This window comes from Hylobates moloch, unplaced genomic scaffold (genome assembly GCF_009828535.3).
Source record: "Hylobates moloch isolate HMO894 unplaced genomic scaffold, HMol_V3 SCAFFOLD_16, whole genome shotgun sequence".
NCBI lineage: Eukaryota > Metazoa > Chordata > Mammalia > Primates > Hylobatidae > Hylobates > Hylobates moloch.
In genome coordinates this window covers 30,528,788-30,550,895 of record NW_026652291.1, presented here as the reverse complement: position 1 = coordinate 30,550,895, position 22,108 = coordinate 30,528,788, and the positions used below count along the sequence as shown (strand labels likewise).

Genomic DNA, 22,108 nt, shown 5'->3' with positions numbered 1-22,108 from the left:
ATTTTTCTGTCTCTGGAAACTGGTCAAATAAGCTGGATGACATATATGCACAGTTAAGTCACAGAATGTAAAAATCATCTCGATGTGGAAAAGTTATGTAGTATAGATGTCAAATACAGTTTGGTGTGTGTGTGTGTGTGTGTGTGTGTGTGTGTGTGTGTGTGTTGTCCGAGTGGGATGGGAAGAGATGGCATTTCTATCCCAGATAAACCATTTCAAAGCCCCAGGCAGAGATTTACTTCCCCTCTCTGCCTCAATTTCCTCAGCTGTAAAATAAGAAGAGTAAACTAGGTGGTCCCCATTCTGGCTGTCACTCTTATCATTGCCTTTGCAGTGTTGCCTTTATAACCAGCAAACATCTAAGCGGGCTGAGTACCAGCTCATATTTTGCTCTTGCTCAAGAAGCTTGAATGATTGGGCAGCACCCGCTCTCCATTTGCCTGGCAGAACTATCCCTCATCCTTCAGGTCTCAGCTCAGAAGCTCCCGCCTCTGTTAAACCCTTCCTTGCCAAATTAGGCCTTCCTTACCCTGGGCTATGAAGACTCTTTGTACAAACAGTTGCAGTGATGACCTTACTGGAATTTTTACTGCATGTTTGTCTCCTCGTCTAGACTGTGAGCTCCTTGAGAGTGAGGACCTTATCTTTTCATCTTTGTGCCTAGCCCAGTGCTAGGAACATAGTAGGTGCTCAATAAATATTTGTTGTGTGAAGGAGTAAGTGAGTGAATGGTCAACCTTAATCCATACACATATATGGAAATTAGATTCCAAACTATACCTCACTCTGGGAACAGACAGATTACTTCCCCTTTAACAAGAGTCAGAGAGTTGTGATGTGACTGCTTAGCACTGGGGCAGGATGGAAATGAAAAAAAGATTCTTACACAAATATGCTTTGCATTTTTAGGGACAGTCCTTAGGCTGGGTGAGAAGCATTACACAGAGTAACCTGGGATCTCAGATCCGAGAGCTGTAGCTTAAGACAGTTAAGACTTCCACATAGGATGAATCTGTTTAACCAAAAGAAACCAGACTAACTGACTATGGTTATAGGTGGCCCAGGCACCTAGTTGCTGCACAGGAGAACCCTCCCTGCTGCCCCATCAGCCCTACTTATCCTTCCTACAGATCCACAAATGCTGTGGAGAGAATCCTGGATTGGGACTCTAAAGGCCCAGTTTCAGACACTGATTTTGCCACCTATTAGCTGTGTGACCTTGGGCAAGCCACTTAACTGCTCTGAGCCTCATTGCTAAGATGTGGAGTATAGTGGTTAAAGCTCGTACTTGGCCATCAGATCCCGGGTTTGAATCCTGGTTGCTCATTAGTGTGTCTTGGGACTTTGGGCGAGTTAGCTGCCTTCTCTGTCTCTGCTTCTCAGATACCCAATCTTAGAGTGGATGCTTGAGAACGGTGAGATAATATAGGTCTAAACCTCTTACCTGAAATGCTGGGCCAAATGGAGTTCGGATTTCAGAATTTGTTAGCTTATAAAGATAATATGATGTGTGTACCACACATTAACATCCACAGCCGAGACAGTCTATAATCCACTACATTAACATTTCTGCAGCAAAATGTATGACTACACTAAGTGGGATAAAATCTATTAATAGCCTCCAATAAGTGCAGACCAGGTTTTGCTACCGAAAAAAAAAGATTGCATCATTCTTGGGGGGGCGGGGAAATCATAGGGCTTTTCAAAGCTTTATGGATTTCAGAATTGTAGCTAAGTGGTAGTGGGCACATATGTGTGAAGTGCTGGTAGCCTGCCACCGAGAAGGTGTTCTGTCAATGCTCCCCTCATGATCTTCACATCTGCCCTACCTATGTCACAGGATATCATGTGAACGTGAACATTCTTTTTATGCTGTAAAGCAGCTTGCTCTCAGGTGGCTTTCATGGCCCACAGGAATAAATCTCTGGTCTTGGACTATAGGCAGCAGGAATGAGGGAAGAGTTGAGGGGCCAGGGTGCTGCCAGGGGACCCCAAGTCATTCCAAAGATAATCAAGTACTTCACCCATGCAGCCAGTCCTGGCTTAGGTATTTCTTAGGATAGGCCCCAAACCTCCAGAAGCTCTCTGAGCCCAATCCCCAATTTAGGGGACAGGAACAGGCACATGTAGGTGCTCAACAAATAGCAAATTCTGGGAGACCGTCTGTCTGAGGTGTTTTTGCAGCTGTCTGAATTTAATGGAGAGTCAACTAGTGGTTATCAGAAGCCCAGACAGGTAGCCTTTCTTATAAAGAAAATCTGTCTGTGGTGGAATCTCTGCCTCCAAGAGTGGTGGCAAGTGAAGTGTTCTCAGCATTGCTTTTACAGTTGTTCGCTGACTTCCAGGAAAGCTTTGGGGTGTTTCCAACACTTTTGACCGGCAGGGGGTGCTCATGACATTTAGGACACAAAGACAGGTTCTGGCATGGTAATGAACTGGTCCCACCCCATCCTGCTGCCCTCACAGCGGTTGCCAGGCAAAGGACACGACTATTCCCACTGGATATGCAACTCCACAGACTCGTCAGCTTCTGGAGATTCACCTCAAAGCTGCACACGAGAAGCAGCAGCGTTAAGCACATCTATCTTAAAAAGCAACATCCAAAATATATTCTCAAGAACTGAAGTTCTGTAAGATGCTTGTTAGAAGTGGATTATTCTATGGCTCATATGGGTTTGGGGCTGTATACATTCTCCTCTTAGGGCTTCCATTTACTCATGTTAAAGGCTGAGAATTCCTGCAGAAAAGAAACTATCTCAGTATTTCCCCAAGGTACTTTTTCTTCTAATTCAACAATTATTAATATCCTGAGGGTTACTCTGGGAAATACATTAAGAAAGTAGCGTCTACTTAAGGGTTGCAAAGATGATGCAATAAGATCCAGAGCCCTGCAGATCAGCCTGGGCCACTCGGGCCTCCTCATGGGGAGCCTCCTCTCCCTTCATATGCCCAGCCCCTAGTCTCCAGGCACTCCATTGCACCTTGGAAGTTGTTCCTTAAACTGAAGACTTCTGGCCGTTTCCAGCCGCCCCTCTAGGTTTAATCTCCGAGGAAAACTCCTTTTCCATCTGGCCCAGAAGTTTCTGGTCCCTCATCTGCTCCCCAGTAATTATCTACACAATACAGGATTTTTGCTTGTAGAGCTATGGGGTTGGGGAGGCCATACCTCAGATGACGTCATTCCTTTGACCCTCTCCTCCTAAGTGTATGGGCAGCTGACAACCAAATTATGGATTCTTTCTTTCTTAGGGTATTCATTGTATTTCAGAAGCCTATTTGAGCCTCAAAACAAAACCCTTTTAGACCCAAAGGAATAAGTCAAGTGGCAGAACCCGATGGGTCATAGAAGAAGGTAAGTGAACCTTCCCAGGTCCTTAAATTCCAGAATGTGGTCACCACTTTAAGCTGAAGGCCCAGAGCAACATTAAGAAGACCCTGAGTGATCTGTCCCCCAGCTCCTCTTCAACTTTCAGTTTTCTTGTTTCTCTGCACAGTGTCAATGATATTTTAATTTATTTGCTGAGACATTGTCTGTCTCTGTTGCCCAGCTGGAGTGCAGTGGTGCAATCATAGCTCACTGTAACCTCAAACTCCTGGGCTCAGGCAATCCTCGTGCCTCCGCCTCCTGAGTAGCTAGGACTACAGGTGTGGGCCATCATGTGCAGATAATTTTTTATTTTTAGAGATGGGGTCTAGCTATGTTGTGCAGGCTAGTCTTGAACACCTGTCCTGAAGTAATCCTCCCACCTTGGCCTCCCAAAGCACTGGGATTACAAGCATGAGCCACACTGCACCTGGCCAACAATGAGAACTTCAATTGCTATTAAAGGATATGTGGACCGAAGAGAAAGGCAGTGCCTCCGTGACAGCATGCAGGCCTCTCTGTTCCATCTTCACCGAGGGAAGAAGGGGTAGACTTTCCAGATGGGCAGGGGTGAAAGGCAGGGGACACTGATGCTGGCTCAGGACCAATGGTTGCGGTTTAGTAGTTCTCCAAGGTCGTAGGGCAGGCTCTGAGGAGGGGTGCCTCTGGGAAGATGAGTCCTGGGGAGGACTGCTACTCCAATGGTCATTGTTGCATCCATGACCCAGTAGCTGGCTAAGAATCTGACTTTCCTGGATGTGGGAAGGTGCAGTCAAGGGACAGTTTGCTGGGGGATCCTGACAGGGTTTGGAGATCATTCTTGGAGGGATGGGGTACCTAGGAGAATCTAGAGGCTTGGCCAGTGATAAGTTTCCTACTGGGACCCCAGCTTGTAGCTGGACCCTCCTGGGCAAGGAAGCCAAAGCAAGTGGATCTTTACAGGCCCCTCCCATAGGAGGTGAGGGCTCGCTTCTACCCTCTGGCACCCGCCCCTGGAAGCTTCTGCCCAGCTGAGTCAGGCGGCCTGGTGGATCCAATAGTACCTTTTGTAATACCGAGTCCACAGCCTGGGACACTGCCCTGGTCAGCTCTTTCCTCAGAATCTCCAGCGAAGCTGGTGCTCCAGAAGAAAGGAACCTGGGCTCCTCAGACTCTTGGTGTTTTTCTGCCCCAGAGAGGTCCTTGCTGGAACCTTGCTGGTGGTCACTGTCCACAGCCCAGGGGCAAGGCCCACAGCCATTCCCCTGCTTTGCACTCAGAGGGCCTTTCCCCGTGCCACAGCCTCCTGGCCCCTGAGCTGTGTCCCTGGGCTTGGCAGCCTGTAGGATGTGCTCTTGCAGATGTCTTAGCTGTTGCTTCAGCAGGTGAAGTTGTTCTCTTACACGAGGGCCCCCCTTCTTGTTGCCCTGGTCCCGGGCAGCGGCTGGCATCAGGAGGCCTTGCTGTGTGGGAAGGCTCTGCTTCCTCTTCCTCCCTCGGGCCTTCTCTGGGCAGCGTGGGCTGTCCCCAGCTTGCACACTGCCTGGCACCAGAGGATTCGGGGAGAGACACATGCCTCGGACGATGGTCTCCACTCTGGCCCTCTTCGCCTGGATATGCTCATCACCAAACCATTCGGGGTCTGTAGGGCTGGAGCTGGGGACCTGATTCCAGGGCAACAGGGAGTCTCTATCCAGCTCTGGAGGGGATGAGCTTCTCTTGCCTTCCATACAAGCGTCTGCTAGGTGGGAGCAGATCTGGGGCTGAGGAGAAAGCAAGATGGAGTTTGGATCCACCCCAGGCACTTGTTCAGGGCTTCAGGAATTCCTCCTCCTTATTTCCTCAGCTGGAAGTGCACCCAGAATGAGCTGGGCTTCCTCCTGTGCACTTAGAAGGGTGAAGAGCCACTGTCGCTGAGGAAGGATTCAGATTCTGGGATGCCAGGGCTCATGAACCTCCTGGGCAGACTCCTGAAATTAGAGACAGGAAGAAAACAGTACATGTGACTTTGAACAGTCCTTTTTAAATGTGAATGTGCAAACATTCAATGCGGTCTCGTTAAAGTGCAGATTTCAATTCAGTAGATCTGGAGTGGGGCAGAGATTCTCCATTTTAAACCAGCTCCCAGGTAATGCTGATGCTGCTGGTCTCAGAACCCCACTTTGAGGAGATTCCCAGAGTGATCTTACAGGGAGAAAAATCTTCTCCTGCTTGGGCATAACAATAAAATAATGATATCGTAGTGGCAGCCGCCTGAACAACTGGCATTATGCCAAGAACTCTACATCCATTAATTTAATTAATGTGTCATAACAGTTCCATGAGAATGTGGTCATGCCTATTGTCTACAGATAAGGAAACAAGATCAGAGAAGAAGCTACTTCCCTATGGTCATGCAGCTCGTAAGTGACAGACTGGGGTGAAACCAAGCTTTGTCTGATTCGGAGTGACTTTTCTAGTGACTAAGGGCAACAGAATCACCCAAGGCACTTGTAAAAATAGCAATTTCGGCAGGGCACAGTGGCTCATGCCTGTAATCCCAGCACTTTGGGAGGCCGAGGCAGGCGAATCACCTGAGGTTGGGAGTTTGAGACCAGCCTAACCAACATGGAGTAACCCTGTCTCTACCAAAAGTACAAAATTAGCTGGGCGTGGTGGCAGGCGCCTGTAATCCCAGCTACTTGGGAGGCTAAGGCAGGAGAATCACTTGATCCTAGGAGGCGGAGGTTGCCATGAGCCGAGATCGCCCCATTGCACTCCAGCCTGGGTGACAGAGCGAGATTCCATCTCAAAAAAAAAAAGCAAATTCAGGCCGGCCACGGTAGCTCATGCCTGTAATCCCAGCACTTTGGGAGGCCAGGGCGAGTGGATCACCTGAGGTCAAGAGTTTGAGACCAGCCTGGCCAACATGGTGAAACCCCATCTCTACTAAAAATACAAAAAATTAGCTGGGTGTGGTAGCATGCACCTGTAATCCCAGCTACTCGGGAGGCTGGGGCAGGGGAATCACTTGAACCCGAGAGATGGAGGTTGCAGTGAGCTGAGATTGTGCCATTGCACTCCAGCCTGGGCGACAGAGGGAAACTCTGTCTTAAGAAAAAAAAGAAAAAGATAAAAAAAAGCATTGCCTTCCTAACTCTTGGAAAAATCAGATTACACATTCATTGTTCAACTATTTATTGAACAACTATTTATTGAGCACCTGCTGTGTGTTGGGCCTTCTTCTGGGCTCATGGAGTGAGCAAGATCAGCATAGTCTGCCCTCCTGGAACAGGCAGTCTAGCAGGGAAAGCAGAGAATAAACAAATATATTTTCAGTGTGTGATACCTGCTGTGAAGAGAAAGCACAACAAAGGGTTGGAAACTGGAGAGAGCGGTTGGGGAGAAGGAGGGAGCTATTTCAGGAAAGACTGCCTAAAGCTATTTTATTCCCACAAAGCATCAAAGTACGCTATACTCCAACTACATCACTTGCTTTCTAACTAATAATAATCATTAAACTGGGCCGGGCGCGGTGGCTCACGCCTGTAATCCCAGCACTTTGGGAGGCCGAGGCGGGGGGATCACAGGTCACCATCCTGGCTAACACGGTGAAACCCCGTCTCTACTAAAAATACAAAAAATTAGCCGGGCGTGGTGGCGGGCGCCTATAGTGCCAGCTACTCGGGAGGCTGAGGCAGGAGAATGGCGTGAACCCGGGGGGCGGAGTTTGCAGTGAGCCGAGATCACACCACTGCCCTCCAGCCTGGGCGAGAGAGCGAGACTCCGTCTAAAAAAAAGTCATAATCATAATAATTAAACTGGTGGAATTGATATTTTAACCAACAGGGACACTACAACGATACCCTGGATATGTTAAATTTGATATCAGTACTAGACAGACATCTAAATGTCAAGATGTCAAGAAAGCAATTGGAGGCTGGGTGCAGTGGCTCATGCCTGTAATCCCAGCACTTTGGGAGGCAGAGGCGGGTGGATCACGAGGTCAGGAGTTCAAGACCAGCCTGGCCAACATAGTGAAACCTTGTCTCTACTTAAAAAAATACAAAAATTAGCCGATTGCGGTGGCGGGCATCTGTAGTCCCAGCTACTTGGGAGGCTGAGGCAGGAGAATTGTTTGAATCCAGAAGTTGGAGGTTGCAGTGAGCCAAGATCGCACCACTGCACTCCAGCCTGGGTGACACAGCAAGACTCTGTCTCAAAAAACAAAACAAACAAACAAACAAAAAACAAACAGAAAGCAATTGTAGAAATAAGCCTGGGGTTCAGTCGGGGAGATCTGGGCTAGAAATATAAAATTGAGGGTGGTCAGCATGTGGCTGGATGAAGTCACGAAGGGAGTAAATGTAGACAGAGAAGGGAGGAGGGCCAAGGTCCAAGTTCTGGGACACAGGGACATGAAGAGGCTGGGGGCATGAGCTGGAGTCAACCAAGGCAACTGAGAAGGAGCAGTCAGAGAGGCAGGGGGAAACCTAGGGGTGTGCGAGGTCCTGGCAACCAAGTGAAGTAAATGTTTCTAGGAGGAGGGAGAGGTCAAGTCACAAAGGGACTGTAAATTGGCCATTTGAATTAGTAATGTGGAGTCACTGGGAATCTTGATCAACGGTTTTGGTGGAGTACAGGAGAAAAAAGCCTGATTGACGTGGATTTAAGGGAAAGGACAAGAGGATTAGGTGACATTGAATTTGACAACTCTTTCAAGGAGTTTTGTAAAGAGGACAGAAATGAGACAGTGCTGAAAGAGAAAATGGGGTCAATGAGTTTTTCAAGATAGGAATAACAGCATATTTGTAGGCTGATAACAATGATGCTGCAGAAAGATGAAATATGTTAATGTAGGCAAGAGGGGGAGAATTTCTGGAGCCATGTGCTTGAGTAGGAAGGAGGGGAAGAAATCTAGTGCACACAAGGAGGGATTGACTTTAGACAGGGGAACGCTCAGTTCAACCATGCAGCAAGAGGAAGAGTAGTGGAGGTACACCAGTGCAGGCAGGTGGATAAATGTGATGGGAACTGGTGGAAGTTTTCTTTTGATTGTTTCCATTTTCTCAATGACATTGTCACTGGTATTAATCTTCTAAAATGTAGCTAGCTCTGCTTATGCCCCTCTATGGAATCAAAGTCTTTGCTAGCTTCCTGTGGACTAGAAGGTTCAGGTGTCTCAGCTCTTCACAAACATGGTCTCGATCTAACTCCTTTGGAGCCACTATCCTCAACACTTGCCTGTGTCCAGCTGTCCTGGACTTTGTGTTCACTGAACAGGCCAAGCTCCTTCCAGCCTCTGTGTCTTTGCACTTACATTCTCTCGGCCCGACCAGCCCTTCTCCCATTTTTCCACTGACAAACTCTTATTCCTGTTTCAAAATCCAACTGAAATGTCACTTCCTCTCTGAAGTGATCAATGCATCTTCCCCTTTAGACTGTGAGCTCCCTCTTTGTGTCCCCAAGTAGTGCCTGACTGCCAGATGTTACCAGATGTTTGCTAACTCCATTGAATAAATTGTACATAAACACTTCATTTATATTGATTTTTGTCTCCTCAATAGACAATACTTTATTTCAGATCTCTCCAGCACCTAGCATGGAGGCTTGTGTATGGAACAAAATCAATGCAGACAGAAAGACAGACGGGTAGATAGAGTCATTGATTAGAAGGGCATAGAACCACTAACATTGCTGAATCTCCCTTGTGGGTTATTCAAGGTATTGTTTCTGAGGTTCCGTGTAGTCTGTGTGCTCCAGAAGACAGATCTACCAGGGTAACAGATGAGACCAGTGTGTTTAATGAAGCAACAATGAACAGAAATATCTTGAGGCCAGAAACTGGAAATCCAGACAGACTCCACTGTGGTTGGGTTCCCAGAGATGTTTACACCCATGCAATCATGGAAACTCTGCCTCTGGGCTGCTGAGAAACAGGAAACCTCTGTGCTGAGGCCGGCGTGCTGCCCACAGCCCTTTATCTGGGTAAGTGTGCATGAAGCAGTGATACTTTCTGTTTGAAAATTAGCTAGTAGCACTCTCATATTCACTGATGGAGGTAGCAATTGTCACAATCCTTTAAAAATAGCTTTATTGCATCTCTTAGATGATGAAAGTAATGTAGGATCATTTTACTTCCCAAATATAGAAATGTATTAAGAGGAAAAGAAAGACACTCTAATGCTGCTCCCACAGAAAATCAGTTAAAATTTTGGTGTTCATCATTTTTGCCAAACTCTTTTCTCCATGTACAGAGAAGTTTATAATTTCTCGTAATTATATATATATATTGAAAAAAACAAAAATGGTATTATAGATATACAGTTTTATGCCTCCATTTTTTAATCTTTCATGTGGATGAATATCAATCTACAGCAACATTGTGAAAGCTGATAATATTCCATTGTATAGATGTACCCTAATTTACTTAACAAGTTCTCCTTTGATAGATTCCTTCTTATATTTTCACTATTATAGAAGCATAGACAGGCCTGGCGCGGTGGCTCACGCCTGTAATCCCAGCACTTTGGGAGGCCGAGGTGGGCGGATCACGAGGTCAGAAGATCGAGACCATCCTGGCTAATACGGTGAAACCCCGTCTCTACTAAAAATACAAAAAATTAGCTGGGTGAGGTGGCGGGCGCCTGTAGTCCCAGCTACTCGGGAGGCTGAGGCAGGAGAATGGCGTAAACCCCGGGAGGCGGAGCCTGCAGTGAGCCAAGATCACTCCACTGCACTCCAACCTGGGCGACAGCGAGACTCCGTCTCAAAAAAAAAAAATAGCATAGACAAGATACTACGGAGATGGAGAACATAGACCCACAAGTCAGACTGCCTAGACTTGAATCCCTAGAGCCACTTGGCTAGCTTGGTGACCTCTCCATACCTCAGTTTTCTCATCAGTAAAATGGGCATAACCATAATATCTATGGTTATTGTGGAATTCACATCTGCATCCAATAAGTTAACACATGTTATATTTTTAGAACAGTTCCTGGCACTTAGTTATTGCTGATAAGTTGTAGCTATTGTTATTATGAATAATATTGGGATTAACACTCCTACATACATCTTTGGGGACTACATTTCTAGAAGTGAAAATATTGCATCAAAGGCTAAGACTATGTTAAACTGTTCTACTTCTTTTCTAACTGTCCTCCAGAAATGTACCAACTGATTGGGGGTAGAGAGGAGGGACTGAAGCAGAACCTTCAACTTTTTTTTTTTTTTTTGAGATGGAGTTTAGCTCTTGTTGCCCAGGCTGGAGTGCAATGGCGTGATCTCGGCTCACCACAACCTCTGCCTCCCACGTTCAAGCGATTCTCCTGCCTTAGCCTCCCAAGTAGCTGGGATTACAGGCATGCACCACACGCCCGGCTAATTTTGTATTTTTAGTAGAGATAGGGTTTCTGCATGGTGGTCAGGCTGGTCTCGAACTCCCGACCTCAGGTGATCTGCCCACCTTGGCCTCCCAAAGTGCTGGGATTACAAGCGTGAGCCACCATGCCTGACCTCAACTTTTACTCTGTATATTTCTATATTAATTGAATTTTTACAAGAATATATTCATGTGTTGTTTGTATATATATACTTTTAAATAGCCAATTTGTGCTCCTACCAATGTATCTATAAAAGAACATAAATCTCCTTATCTTTATCAACACTGGGCATTGTCTTTTAAATCTTTGCCATTATGATAGGTGACAATGTTACCTCATTATGTGTATTTCTTTGATTCTCAGTAATCCTGCTCAGTTTTCATATATTTTTTGGAAATATTAATGGATTGTATATTAAGAGACTTAAAAATGTTTATACCATTTGAATCAGTGAGTCTATGTCTATGAAGTTAAGCCAAGGACATGATGGCTAGACTCATAAATTTAAGTCAAAGATGGCCATCCAAGTATTATTAATAAGATTAGGCACAGTTAAAGTATGGTATAATCTACATGATGCCATATTATGCAACCATTTTGAAAAATAGTGTTTAAGTAAAGTTTATGTAACATTATTTTATAAAACTGGAGTGGGGGGTAAGAGAAAATTAGATATTAAAAATACAAAGAAAAATATGAGGCCAGGTATGGTGGCTCATGCCTGTAATCCTAGCACTTTGGGAGGCTAAGGTGGGAGGATCGCTTGAGCTCAGGAGTTTGAGAGTAGCCGAGGCAACATGGCGAAACCCTGTCTCTCCGAAAAAAAATCAGCTGGGCATTGTGGTGGCTTGTGCCAGTAGTCTCAGCTACTAGGGAAGCTGAGGCAGGAGGATCACTGAGACCAAGAAGTTGAGGCTGCAGTGAGCTCTGATTGTGCCACTGCACTCTAGCCTGGGCAACAGAGTGAAAGCCTGCCTCAAAAAAAATAATAATAATAGTACACACACACACACACACACACACACACACACAAATTATAGAGAAAGAAACACATCGGCCGGGTGCAGTGGCTCACACCTGTAATCCCAGCACTTTGGAAGGCTGAGGCAGGTGGATCACGAGGTCAGGAGATCGAGACCATCCTGGCTAACATGGTGAAACCCTGTCTCTACTGAAAATACAAAAAATTAGCCGGGCGTAGTGGCGGGCACCTGTAGTCCCAGCTACTCGGAGAGGCTGAGGCAGGAGAATGGCGTGAACCCGGGAGGCGGAGCTTGCAGTGAGCTGAGACTGCGCCACTGCACTCCAGCCTGGGTGATACAGTGAGAGTCCACCAAAAAAAAAAAAAAAAAAAGAAAAGAAATACATCAAAATGTTGTTTATGGGTGATAGAACCACAGGTAATTTTTTTCTCTGTTTTTTCTTTTTATTTTTCTGAATTTTCAATATTTTTAGTGGATATATTTTCAGTTTTGTAATGAAAAAAGGCAATCTTGCCTTTGTTAGTTAAACATTTGCATGTATGGAGAAGGCTATGCATGCATAACCTTGAAGGCAGGGGATATATGGGAAATCTCTGTCTGTACTTTCCATTCAATTTCGCTGTGAACCTAAAACCAATCTAAAAAATAAAGTCTAGGCCAGGCGCGGGGGCTCATGCCTGTAATCCCAGCACATTGGGAGGCCGAGGCGAGTGGATTGCCTGAGGTCAGGAGTTCGAGACCAGTCTGGCCAACATGGTGAAACCCTGTCTCTACTAAAAATACAAAAAAATTAGCTGAGCGTGGTGGCCTGTGCCTGTAATCCCAGCTACTTGGGAGGCTGAGGCAGGGGAATTGCTTGAACTAGGGGGGTGGAGGTTGCAGAGAGCCGAGATCAAGCCACTGCACTCCAGCCTGGGCAACAGAGCGAGACTCCATCTCAAAAAAATAAATAAATAAATAAAGTCTAGACAGATGTGGTGGTGCTTGCCTGTAGTCTCAGCTACTCAGGAAGCTGAGATGGGAGGACTGCTTGAGCCCAGGAGTTCAATGCTGTAGTGTGCTATGATCACGCCTATGAATAGCCACTGCACTCCAGCCTGGGCAACAAAGTGAGACCCTGTCTCTAAAAAAATAAAATAAAATAAATAAAGTCTATTTTTTTTTTTAAAACTGCACTTTTTTCTCATTAACTCTTTCCAGATACATATTCCTAGGTACCAGAAATAAAAAACCCCACTGGAGAAGCAAATTTAGCTACAAACACAAGCATAGAACACAAGGCTTATAAGATAACTGCGAAGGCACATAGGATTTTATAGCTGGAAAATGTAAAATGAGGGTGAGTTTGAATTTCAAGTATATAATGGACGACATAAGGCTGGATGTGGTAGCTCACACCTGTAATCCCACCGCTTTGGAAGGCCAAGGCTCAGGGATCGCCTGAGCCCGGGAGTTCGAGACCAGGCTGGGCAACATATCAGATCCAATCTCTGCAAAAAATAAAAAAAATTAACCAGATGTGGTGGCACCTGTCTGTGGTTCCAGCTACTTGGGAGGCTGAGGTGGGAGGACCTCTTGAGCCCAGGAGGTCGAGGCTGTAGTAAGCCATGATGGCACCATTGCACTCACCCTTGGCAACAGAGCAAGACCCTGTCTCAAACAAACAAACAAACAAACAAACAAGAACATACGAGAGAAGTTGTGTGTTTTCTCCTTTCAGCTTTGTGTTGGAGCACCGGGGCATGAGCTGAAAAGGAACAGCCAGTGTCTGTGGCATCATCACCTGCACAGATCACCTCCTACATGGCAGCCTTTCTCCCTGTGGGTCTGTGTCCTTCCATGGAATATCCCTGGAGAGCTCCTGAAACTCTGCCCAAGTGGGACAAAGGGGAAGGGCTGCCTATGGGGCTAGCTGAGGTGAGACTGGCAGCTCACAGGCCGTGTCTCCCCTTCTGTGATGTGTACACATTTAGGGAACAGCAAACACCTTTGATGCGCTTCAGCTGGGTCACGGGAGACCCAATCAATAAAGCAAGGTGGGCTATGGAGAGTCCTTAGGTAAAAGGTACCTCGTGAAGCCCAAGAGATGCTAACTCATTCTCATCACTGTCATTGAAGCTCAAATCAGATTTATGCAAGAAGTTTTATTGTTATTTCCTTGATAAAATTCCTGCCTGGTTTTTGTTGGGAAAACATGTTTTTCTTTGCAGTATTTTGTTCATTCATTTCCTAGATTCAGTTGGATTCCAACCAGACCAGACTTGTGCTTAGTAGATTGGAAAGGTATGGAGGAAAATGCCTTATCCTGAAACAGCTGCTTTTACCTTCATCAACACTTATCATGGGATCTCAGGGCCCACCACTGGCATTTCATAATAATGATGACTTAATCACATCTGTATATGAATACATTTTTGCCTTACCTATTGTACTCCTGAATAGCCTCCCATCCAAATACATGCCAGACAGAGCTAACTTTTGCAACTGATGAAGACTTGTTCAGGGTAGCATATCTCAAAGTCACATAGTGTTTTTATGCTTTACAAAGGCATTTTCATATACAGCCTTGTCCTGTTTTATTCTCTACGATGAGAGGCCCCCTGCACTGTCCCCACTCTGCTGCAGGTCGGAGGCCACCCATCCATCTCCTGTCCAGCCCTGAGCAGCTGTCTTCACTGCACTGGCTAATGACAGAAATGAGGAGAGGGGGTCAGACTGACAGGCCCAGGCCACACAGCCCTGTCCATCCACAGACACAGACACAATGGAGTCACAAGTCCTGGTAGTCTGCATCAGTGATGGCTGTGAACTATGGAATGATCTACCAGGTATCAGACCTGGGGGGATTTGTGAGCTATTTTTTTTTTCTTTTGAGATGGAGTCTTGCTGTGTCACCCAGGCTGGAGTGCAGTGGTGATCTTGGCTCACTGCAACCTCCACCTCCTGGGTTCAAGTGATTCTCCTGCCTCAGCCTCCCAAGTAGCTGGGACTACAGGCATATGCCACCATGCCCAGCTAATTTTTTGTATTTTTAGTAGAGGCAGAGTTTCACCATGTTAGCCAGGATGGTCTCGATCTCCTGACCTCATGATCTGCCCGCCTCGGCCTCCCAAAATGCTGGGATTATAGTCGTGAGCTACCGCGCCCAGTCCTTTGTTAGCTCTTATGTAAACTTACACAAATTAGCTCTGCCTTTTCGCCTTCAGTTTCTCTGGCTGTAAAATGGGGTTGATAACAGCCAGTCTCCTAGGATTGTGGTGAGGATCACATGTGGTGGGCCCTGCATTCTCCGGTGCTGGAAATAGGCACTCCTTAAACTGGTTTCCTTTCCTCCTAGGGTGGGTTCAGAAGCCCCCGCAGCCATAGAACTCTAGAGCTGGAAAGGGTTTAGGAGCATCTGGTACAGTGGCTGGTCTCCAGATTTTCATATTTTTAGATTTCAACCATTAATAAAATGAAGAGGTCTTCTGGCCCCGGCCAAGGTGCCGGTCGCCTCCTGAGATCCTGTGCCTTCAAACCCTGAGAGTCCATATTTTTAAAAAAACAAAATGAAGGAATTAAGGCTTAAGGAACTAGAGAGTCACCTGAAATAATTGGATGGATTCTAAAAGGCCAAGCTACTTCTAGAACAGTATCCCACCAAGCTTCACATTGCAGCATGTATGCTCTATGCAATCCATAACACTTATGATGACATTGAAAGTGAAGTTTTTGCAGATCCAGGCTGTAGTTGTGGAATGCTTAGCATCGGAACTGCAGTGTTAGGAGCAGGGTTGTGTGTTGGATTTGACAGAGATGAAGATGTATTGGAAATATTTAATAGGAATGTGGAAGAGTTTGAGTTAACAAATATTGACATGGTTCAATGTGATGTGTGCCTGTTATTTAACAGGATGTCAAGTCATTTGATACAGTAATTATGAATCCGCCTTTTGGAACCAAAAATAATAAAAGGATAAATATGGTTTTTCTAAAGACTGCTTTGGAAATGGCAAGAACAGCAGTATATTCTTTACACAAATCCTCCGAGAACATGTTGAAAAGAGAGCTGCAGAATGGGAAATCAAGATAGATATGATTTCAGAGCTTCAGGATGACCTGCCAGTATCATACAAGTTTTTTTTTTTTTTTTTTTGATATGGAGTCTTGCTCTACTGCCAGGCTGGAGTGCAGTGGCATGACCTTGGCTCACTGCAACCTCTGCCTCCCGGGTTCAAGCAATTCTTCTGACTCAGCCTCCCGAGTAGCCGGGATTACAGGCGCCCACCACCATGCCCGGCTAGTTTTTGTATTTGTAGTAGAGACAGGGTTTCACCATCTTGGCCAGGCTGCTCTTGAACTCCTGACCTCGTAATCCACCCGCCTCGGCCTCCCAAAGTGCTGGGATTACAGGCGTGAGCCACTGCGCCCGGCCCATACAAATTTCATAAAAATAAATCGGTGGACATTGGAGTGGACCTAACTCAGTTTTCGTTTTAAAAGCCCCCAGAACAAAAGTAGTTTAAAACTGATTTAAAATGAATAAAAAATTGGTTTACTAAAAATAAAAAATAAAATGAAGAGGAAAGATATTGGACCAGTTTGAGAGTTACTGACATTTTATTTTGCAGGTAAAGGCACAAAAAATAAGTACACAAAAGACTACTATCTACCATCACTTTTATTTTCTCTTTAAAATTTTTTCATCTCCCTTCACTGACACACGATTTTTATTTCTTAAAGAATCTTAGCCGGGCGGGGTGGCTCATGCCTGTCATTCCAGCACTTTGGGAGGCTGAGATGGGTAGATCACCTGAGGTCAGGAGTTCGAGACCATCCTGGCTAACATGGTGAAACCCTGTCTCTACTAAAAATACAAAAATTAGCTGGGCGTGGTGGCACACGCCTGTAATCCCAGCTACTCAGGAGGCTGAGGCAGGAGAATCGCTTGAATTTAGGAGGTGGAGGTTGCAGTGAGCCGAGACGTGCCATTGCACTCCAGCCTGGGCAACAGAGCAAGACTCCATCTCAAATAAAATAAAATAAAATAAAATCTTAACCACTTTGTTTTTAAAAGAATAAAAGGGAGAAAGGCATAATATGCAAATAAGTTTAGCTTTGTGAAAAACTCTTTACATTATCTTTTCTCATTTTTCTAAAAACCAAGGGAAATTTTATAGACTGGCGTTAGGGGTCCTAGGATCTTCATGACATGCCTTTACTTTATGGATGAGGAACCAGGAGCCCAGAGAGGTAAGGTGACATGCCCAAGGTCACACAGCAACTGCAATGCCTCCTTGCTCTCTAGGAAAACACCCCTGGACATCAGAGATCCTTTCATGTGGCTGTCCAAGCACTTGGGCTGGGAGTTAGGAGGTCTGGGCACTACTCCCAGCCATTGGCCCTAAAGCCGCACTTTCTGCATTTCAGCTTTTATAAAATGGAGATGATAATCACTCCTTCACTCAGAACTTGGGTGAGAATCTAATGAAAGAAGAGCTTCAAAAGGGCTCCAGAGATGCATACACTGTATTGTGGAGTGAGGAATTAGGGAGTGAAATGTCTCCATGTCTATAATTTGCCTGAAAGTATTTCAGCTAACAAAAATAAATGAAGCAAATACATATGAACAATTGTTAAATCTAGGTGATGAGTATAGGGGTGGGTATTGCTATGCTACTGTGTCTACTTCTCTGCATATTTGACAATTTTCATAATCTTCCATAATTTTTTAAAAAGTACTCTGGCAAGGTAAATGGAAAGGATGATGTTACTCACAGGGAAGAGGTCCTCCTGGAGGTCCTTGTCTTGGGCTCTGTGGCCAGGTGGGGCCAACCACTCTAGAAGACAGAGCAGCCCACTCTTCACCAGCCCTGGGCAGACAGAGCCATGGTCAGGAAGTGCTTCTGGTTTCCCTGCTACCTCTCCAGGCAGGCCGGGTGCCCGTGGCTGGGTGAGGGGAGCCTCTGGCCCCTTCTTAGCACAAGGCACTGTCTGACAGACTGTCTTGCTGCAGCCGCTGACTCTGGGGACAGTGGGGGCTGCTTAGTGCAGCCAACCAGCATGGGGGGCTTATGAATATGCAAATAGAGGCCAGCTGGTTGGCTGCCCCCATGCCATTTCTCAACGCCACCCCAACTCAGGTGCCCAGAAAAGCCAGCTCAGAGAGGGCCTTCCTGAAATGCCGTCTCTTCTGTCCTTGCCTATGGACCACAGAGCCCTTTGAAAACTTGGGGACTGAATCATCCAGCTTCTCTCATTGCTCTGGCCTCCAGCGGGAAGCTCCTGACTTCTGCTTTCAAATTCCCCAGAGAGGCAGCTCCAATATGAACATCTTTCTCCCTGTCCTTCAAGCATCCTGAGAAGACTGGAATCAGCCCAACAGCAAACCATGGCATCTCAGATCTGCAGGAAGGAGAGGCTGCATGGTCCCTCCCTCCCGCAGAGGCCTGAACACTGCTGAGGAAGCTGTTGCTGGGCCAAAAGCACCCATCCCTGACAGATCTGGGAGAACTCCCTGGCCAAACCCACCTACTCCCGAATGTAACCCAAATTTTGCCCTCCCCTCCTCCTTCAGCTTGGGAAGTGGAGGGGATGTTGTGAAATATAGCAATGAAAATTAGTAAACTACAGCTCAACTCATCAACGTGGACAAATCCTCAAAATACAGTGTTGACTGAAAGAAGTAAGTCACAGAGGCTGGGCTCAGTGGCTCACGCCTGTCATTCCGGCACTTTGGGAGGCTGAGGCGGGCAGATCACTTGAGCCCAGGAGTTCAAGACCAACCTGGGCAACATAGAGAGATCGCATCTCTACTAAAAATACAAAAAGAAAAAAAAATTAGCCAGGTGTAGTGGCATGCGTTTTTGGTCCTAGCTACTTGGGAGGCTGAGGTGGGAGGATGAGGATTGCTTGAGCCCAGGAGGCAGAGGTTGCAGTGAGCCGAGATTGCACCACTGCACTCCAGCCTGGGTGATAGAGTGAGACTCCATTAAAAAAAAAAAAAAAAAAGGATGGGCGCAGTGGCTCACGCCTGTAATCCTAGCACTTTGGGAGGCCGAGGCGGGCGGATCACGAGGTCAGGAGATTGAGACCATCCTGGCTAACACAGTGAAATCCTGTCTCTACTAAAAAACACAAAAAATTAGCCGGGCATGGTGGCGGGCGCCTGTAGTCCCAGCTCTTGGGAGGCTGAGGCAGGACAATGGCATGAATCTGGGAGGCGGAGCTTGTGGTGAGCTGAGATCACACCACTGCACTCCAGCCTGGGTGACAGAGCAGACTCCATCTCAAAAAAAAAAAAAAAAAAAAAGAAGAAGTAGGTTACAGAATGATACAGGCACTGTGATTCTATTTCTACTAAGTTAAAAAGTAGACCAAAAAAAAAATACCCACACAAAAACATGTCTAGATTTTCATTGTGTATTCATCGGTCCATTATTTTGAATTACAACTGAATGAAGAGATAGATAGATGGAATCTAGGTATCATAGGTAACACAGAGCGAATATAGGGCATAGTCCCTATTTTAAGGAGCCCAAAGATGGAAGCATAGGCTATAACCCCATCTACTAGCTGGCCAATAATATTCATAAATACATAGGCAAGGATGTGAATGTATGGTTCAGAACACACATAAGAAAACTGGGGGATTTGAGGTAAATGAGCTACTTAATCCTTTCTAAAAACACACCTTTTTTCTTATTTAATTTGAAAGTAAATACATCTTTCATTTTCATTGTTCATTTTTTTCTATATCAGGCCACTGCTGGAGACATCTTTTTCTTAATTTAAAAACATAGGTGAAAATGTATATAGTTTAGAACATAAGCATATTGAAGCTATAAGGAAAACAAGGGGATGGTTAATATTCAGTATAGTAGTGGCTAACTGGGTGTGATGATGGAGGAGGCCACAGGGAACTTTTCCATTCCTTCAGCTGGGCAGCAAGTATGGGAATTCCTTTTATTATTTTTCTTTTAAACTGAACACATAGATTTTTATATCCTTTTTAATATGTATTTTATAATTATAATATTTTTAAAAATTATCTTTTGGGCCGGGTGCAGTGGATCACGCCTGTAAGCCCAACACTTTGGGAGGCCAAGGCAGGGGGATCACTAGGTCAAGAGATCGAGACCATCCTGGCCAACATAGTGAAACCCCGTCTCTATTAAAAATACAGAAATTAGCCAGGTGTGGTGGTGGGCACCTGTAGTCCCAGCTACTCATGAGGCTGAGGCAGGAGAATCACTTGAGCCTGGGAGGCAGAGGTTGCAGTGAGCCAAGATTGTGCCACTGCACTCCAGCCTGGTGACAGAGTGAGACTCCACTCAAAAAAAAAAAAAATTCTCTTTTGAGCCCTGCCACAATTTATATTCATAAACTCTTGCCTCAGTAGATGGTGCTGTGTCTTGGGAGGCTCTAAATGAAGGAGTGCACTAACTTATTGCGTTGCAGCTTGGAGTCCATGGAAGCTCATATGTGAATCTCAAGGAAATCAATTTCAACTTTTACCCTCTGAATGGGATTTTGTATGAAACCATGCTCAAGTGTGTGTGTGTGTGTATGTATGTGTGTGTGTGTGTGTGTGTGTGTGTGGTGTCTTCAGACTGTAATATCTAAGATTAACTTGGGTGATCACTAAAACTCCAGAAGTGCTTTGCCACATTATAACCAGGCTTGAAGCCTTGAAGCCTCTACATCTTTTTTTTTTTTTTTTTTTTTAAGACGGAGTCTAGCTCTGTCACCCAGGCTGGAGTGCAGTGACACGATCTCGGCTCACTGCAAGCTCCACCTCCAGGGTTCACGCCATTCTCCTGCCTCAGCCTCTGGATTAGCTGGGACTACAGGCACCCGCCACCATGCCCGGCTGATTTTTTGTATTTTTAGTAGAGACGGGGTTTCACCGTGTTAGCCAGGATGGTCTTGATCTCCTGATCTCGTGATCCGCCCGCCTCAGCCTCCTAAAATGCCAGAGTGGTCTCTTTCCACCTGCTGCTCTATGCAGCATGGGAGACAGACAGGTAAACAGGACATTACAGTACAATGCAATGTAGAGACCCAGACACAGTGCTTTGGAAGCATAGAAAATGTATCTGTTAACTCTGCCAGAGGGGTTAGGAAGGGATTAAGAAGGAGATTTAAAGGATGACTAGGAGTCCCTAGGCAAATAGGAGGAGGGAACAGCCCATGCAAATAGCTCAGTGAGGCTATGGCCAGTAGTGTGGTTTGACTAAAGCTCACAATCTGTGAGAATGTGGGGAGAGAATCAGAACATAATCAGAGGCCTGATTATCAGGTGCCTGGTCAAGTTGAGGAGTTTGTACTTTATCCTACAAGGGAGATAAACTTTATCTCCCTTGCTTTATCTGACAGGGAGAAGCAATGAAAGACTTTAATCAGGGGAGTGACAGGATTAGGTTTACATTTCAGAAGGATTTCTTTTTTTTCTTTTCTTTCTTTCTTTCTCTTTTTTTTTTTTTTTTTGAGAAGGAGTCTCACTCTGTTGCCCAGGCTGGAGTGCAGTGGTGCAATCTTGGCTCACTGCAACCTCCGTCTCCCGGGTTCAAGCAATTCTCTTGCTTCAGCCTCCCGAGTAGCTGGGATTACAGGCATTCGCTACCACATCCAGCTAATTTTTGTATTTTTAGTAGAGACGGAGTTTCACCATGTTGGCCAGGCTGGTCTTGAACTCCTGATCTCAAGTGATCCACTCACCTCATCCTCCCAAAGTGATGGGATTACAGGCGTGAGCTACTGCACCAGGCTCAGAAGGATCTTTGACACAAATATAAAGGATGATGGGCTAGAGAAAGTGAGAGTGGAGGCTTAGAACTGCTTAGGGAGCTTTTCAAATAATTCAGGTGAAAGCTACTGAGGAGTTAATTGCGGGTAGCAGCAGGGCAGAGCTGTTTTCTCTATTTCTAGTTAGGACTTTGGCCCATCCTTCCAGAATTCCAGTGGCAGTGCTTTCAGGGTTCAGGTGAGTGAAGGCACTGTAAAGGCCCTGATGGAGTTTGAGGCCAGCCTGGGCAACATAGTGAGACCCCGTCTCAATTTATATTAAAACATAAATTAATTAGAAAAATAAAAAATAAAGGTCCTGAGGGCCAGGAAAAATGCCTCAGATAAAGAAATCATCATGAACAGGCACCAAGTGGTTCATTCATTCATTCATACATTTATGTGTTACTAATTCAGCCAGAGGTTTAAAGAACATCTTTTTTATTAAGAAGGTGAGCCTTAAAGGTGAATACTCAAGGGGCCTGAATACTTAAGAAGGGGAAGGGGATGCTATGTGCTTTCACGTCAAGTCAGCGGGAAGAATGGCACACTCAAAGTGGGGAGGTCAGCCTGGCATTGTGGCACCTGTAGTCCCAGCTACTCCAGAGGCTGAGGCAGAGGGATCGCTTGAGCCCAGAGTGTTGAGGCTCCAGTGA

At 45.7% G+C, this 22,108-nt stretch overlaps 1 protein-coding gene and 1 pseudogene across 1 annotated transcript; one reads left to right on the top strand and one right to left on the bottom strand.

Annotated features, from left to right (window-relative positions):
• Window positions 1–3,813: 3,813 nt before the first annotated feature.
• Window positions 3,814–17,693, bottom strand: PROX2 (prospero homeobox 2). The gene is made up of 3 exons (XM_058429382.1): window positions 17,445–17,693; window positions 12,676–12,810; window positions 3,814–5,313 (listed from the first exon to the last, which is right to left on the bottom strand). Exon 3 carries the CDS (start codon window positions 5,071–5,073, stop codon window positions 3,814–3,816), a length of 1,260 nt encoding a protein of 419 aa, XP_058285365.1. The 5' UTR covers window positions 5,074–5,313; window positions 12,676–12,810; window positions 17,445–17,693.
• LOC116485073 (rRNA N6-adenosine-methyltransferase METTL5-like) lies at window positions 15,236–16,166 on the top strand (annotated as a pseudogene).
• Window positions 17,694–22,108: the final 4,415 nt, after the last annotated feature.

Bases quoted from the DNA above. Each gene is read 5' to 3' on its own strand.
- PROX2 (XM_058429382.1), bottom strand. From the start codon at position 5,073: ATGGAAGGCAAGAGAAGCTCATCCCCTCCAGAGCTGGATAGAGACTCC.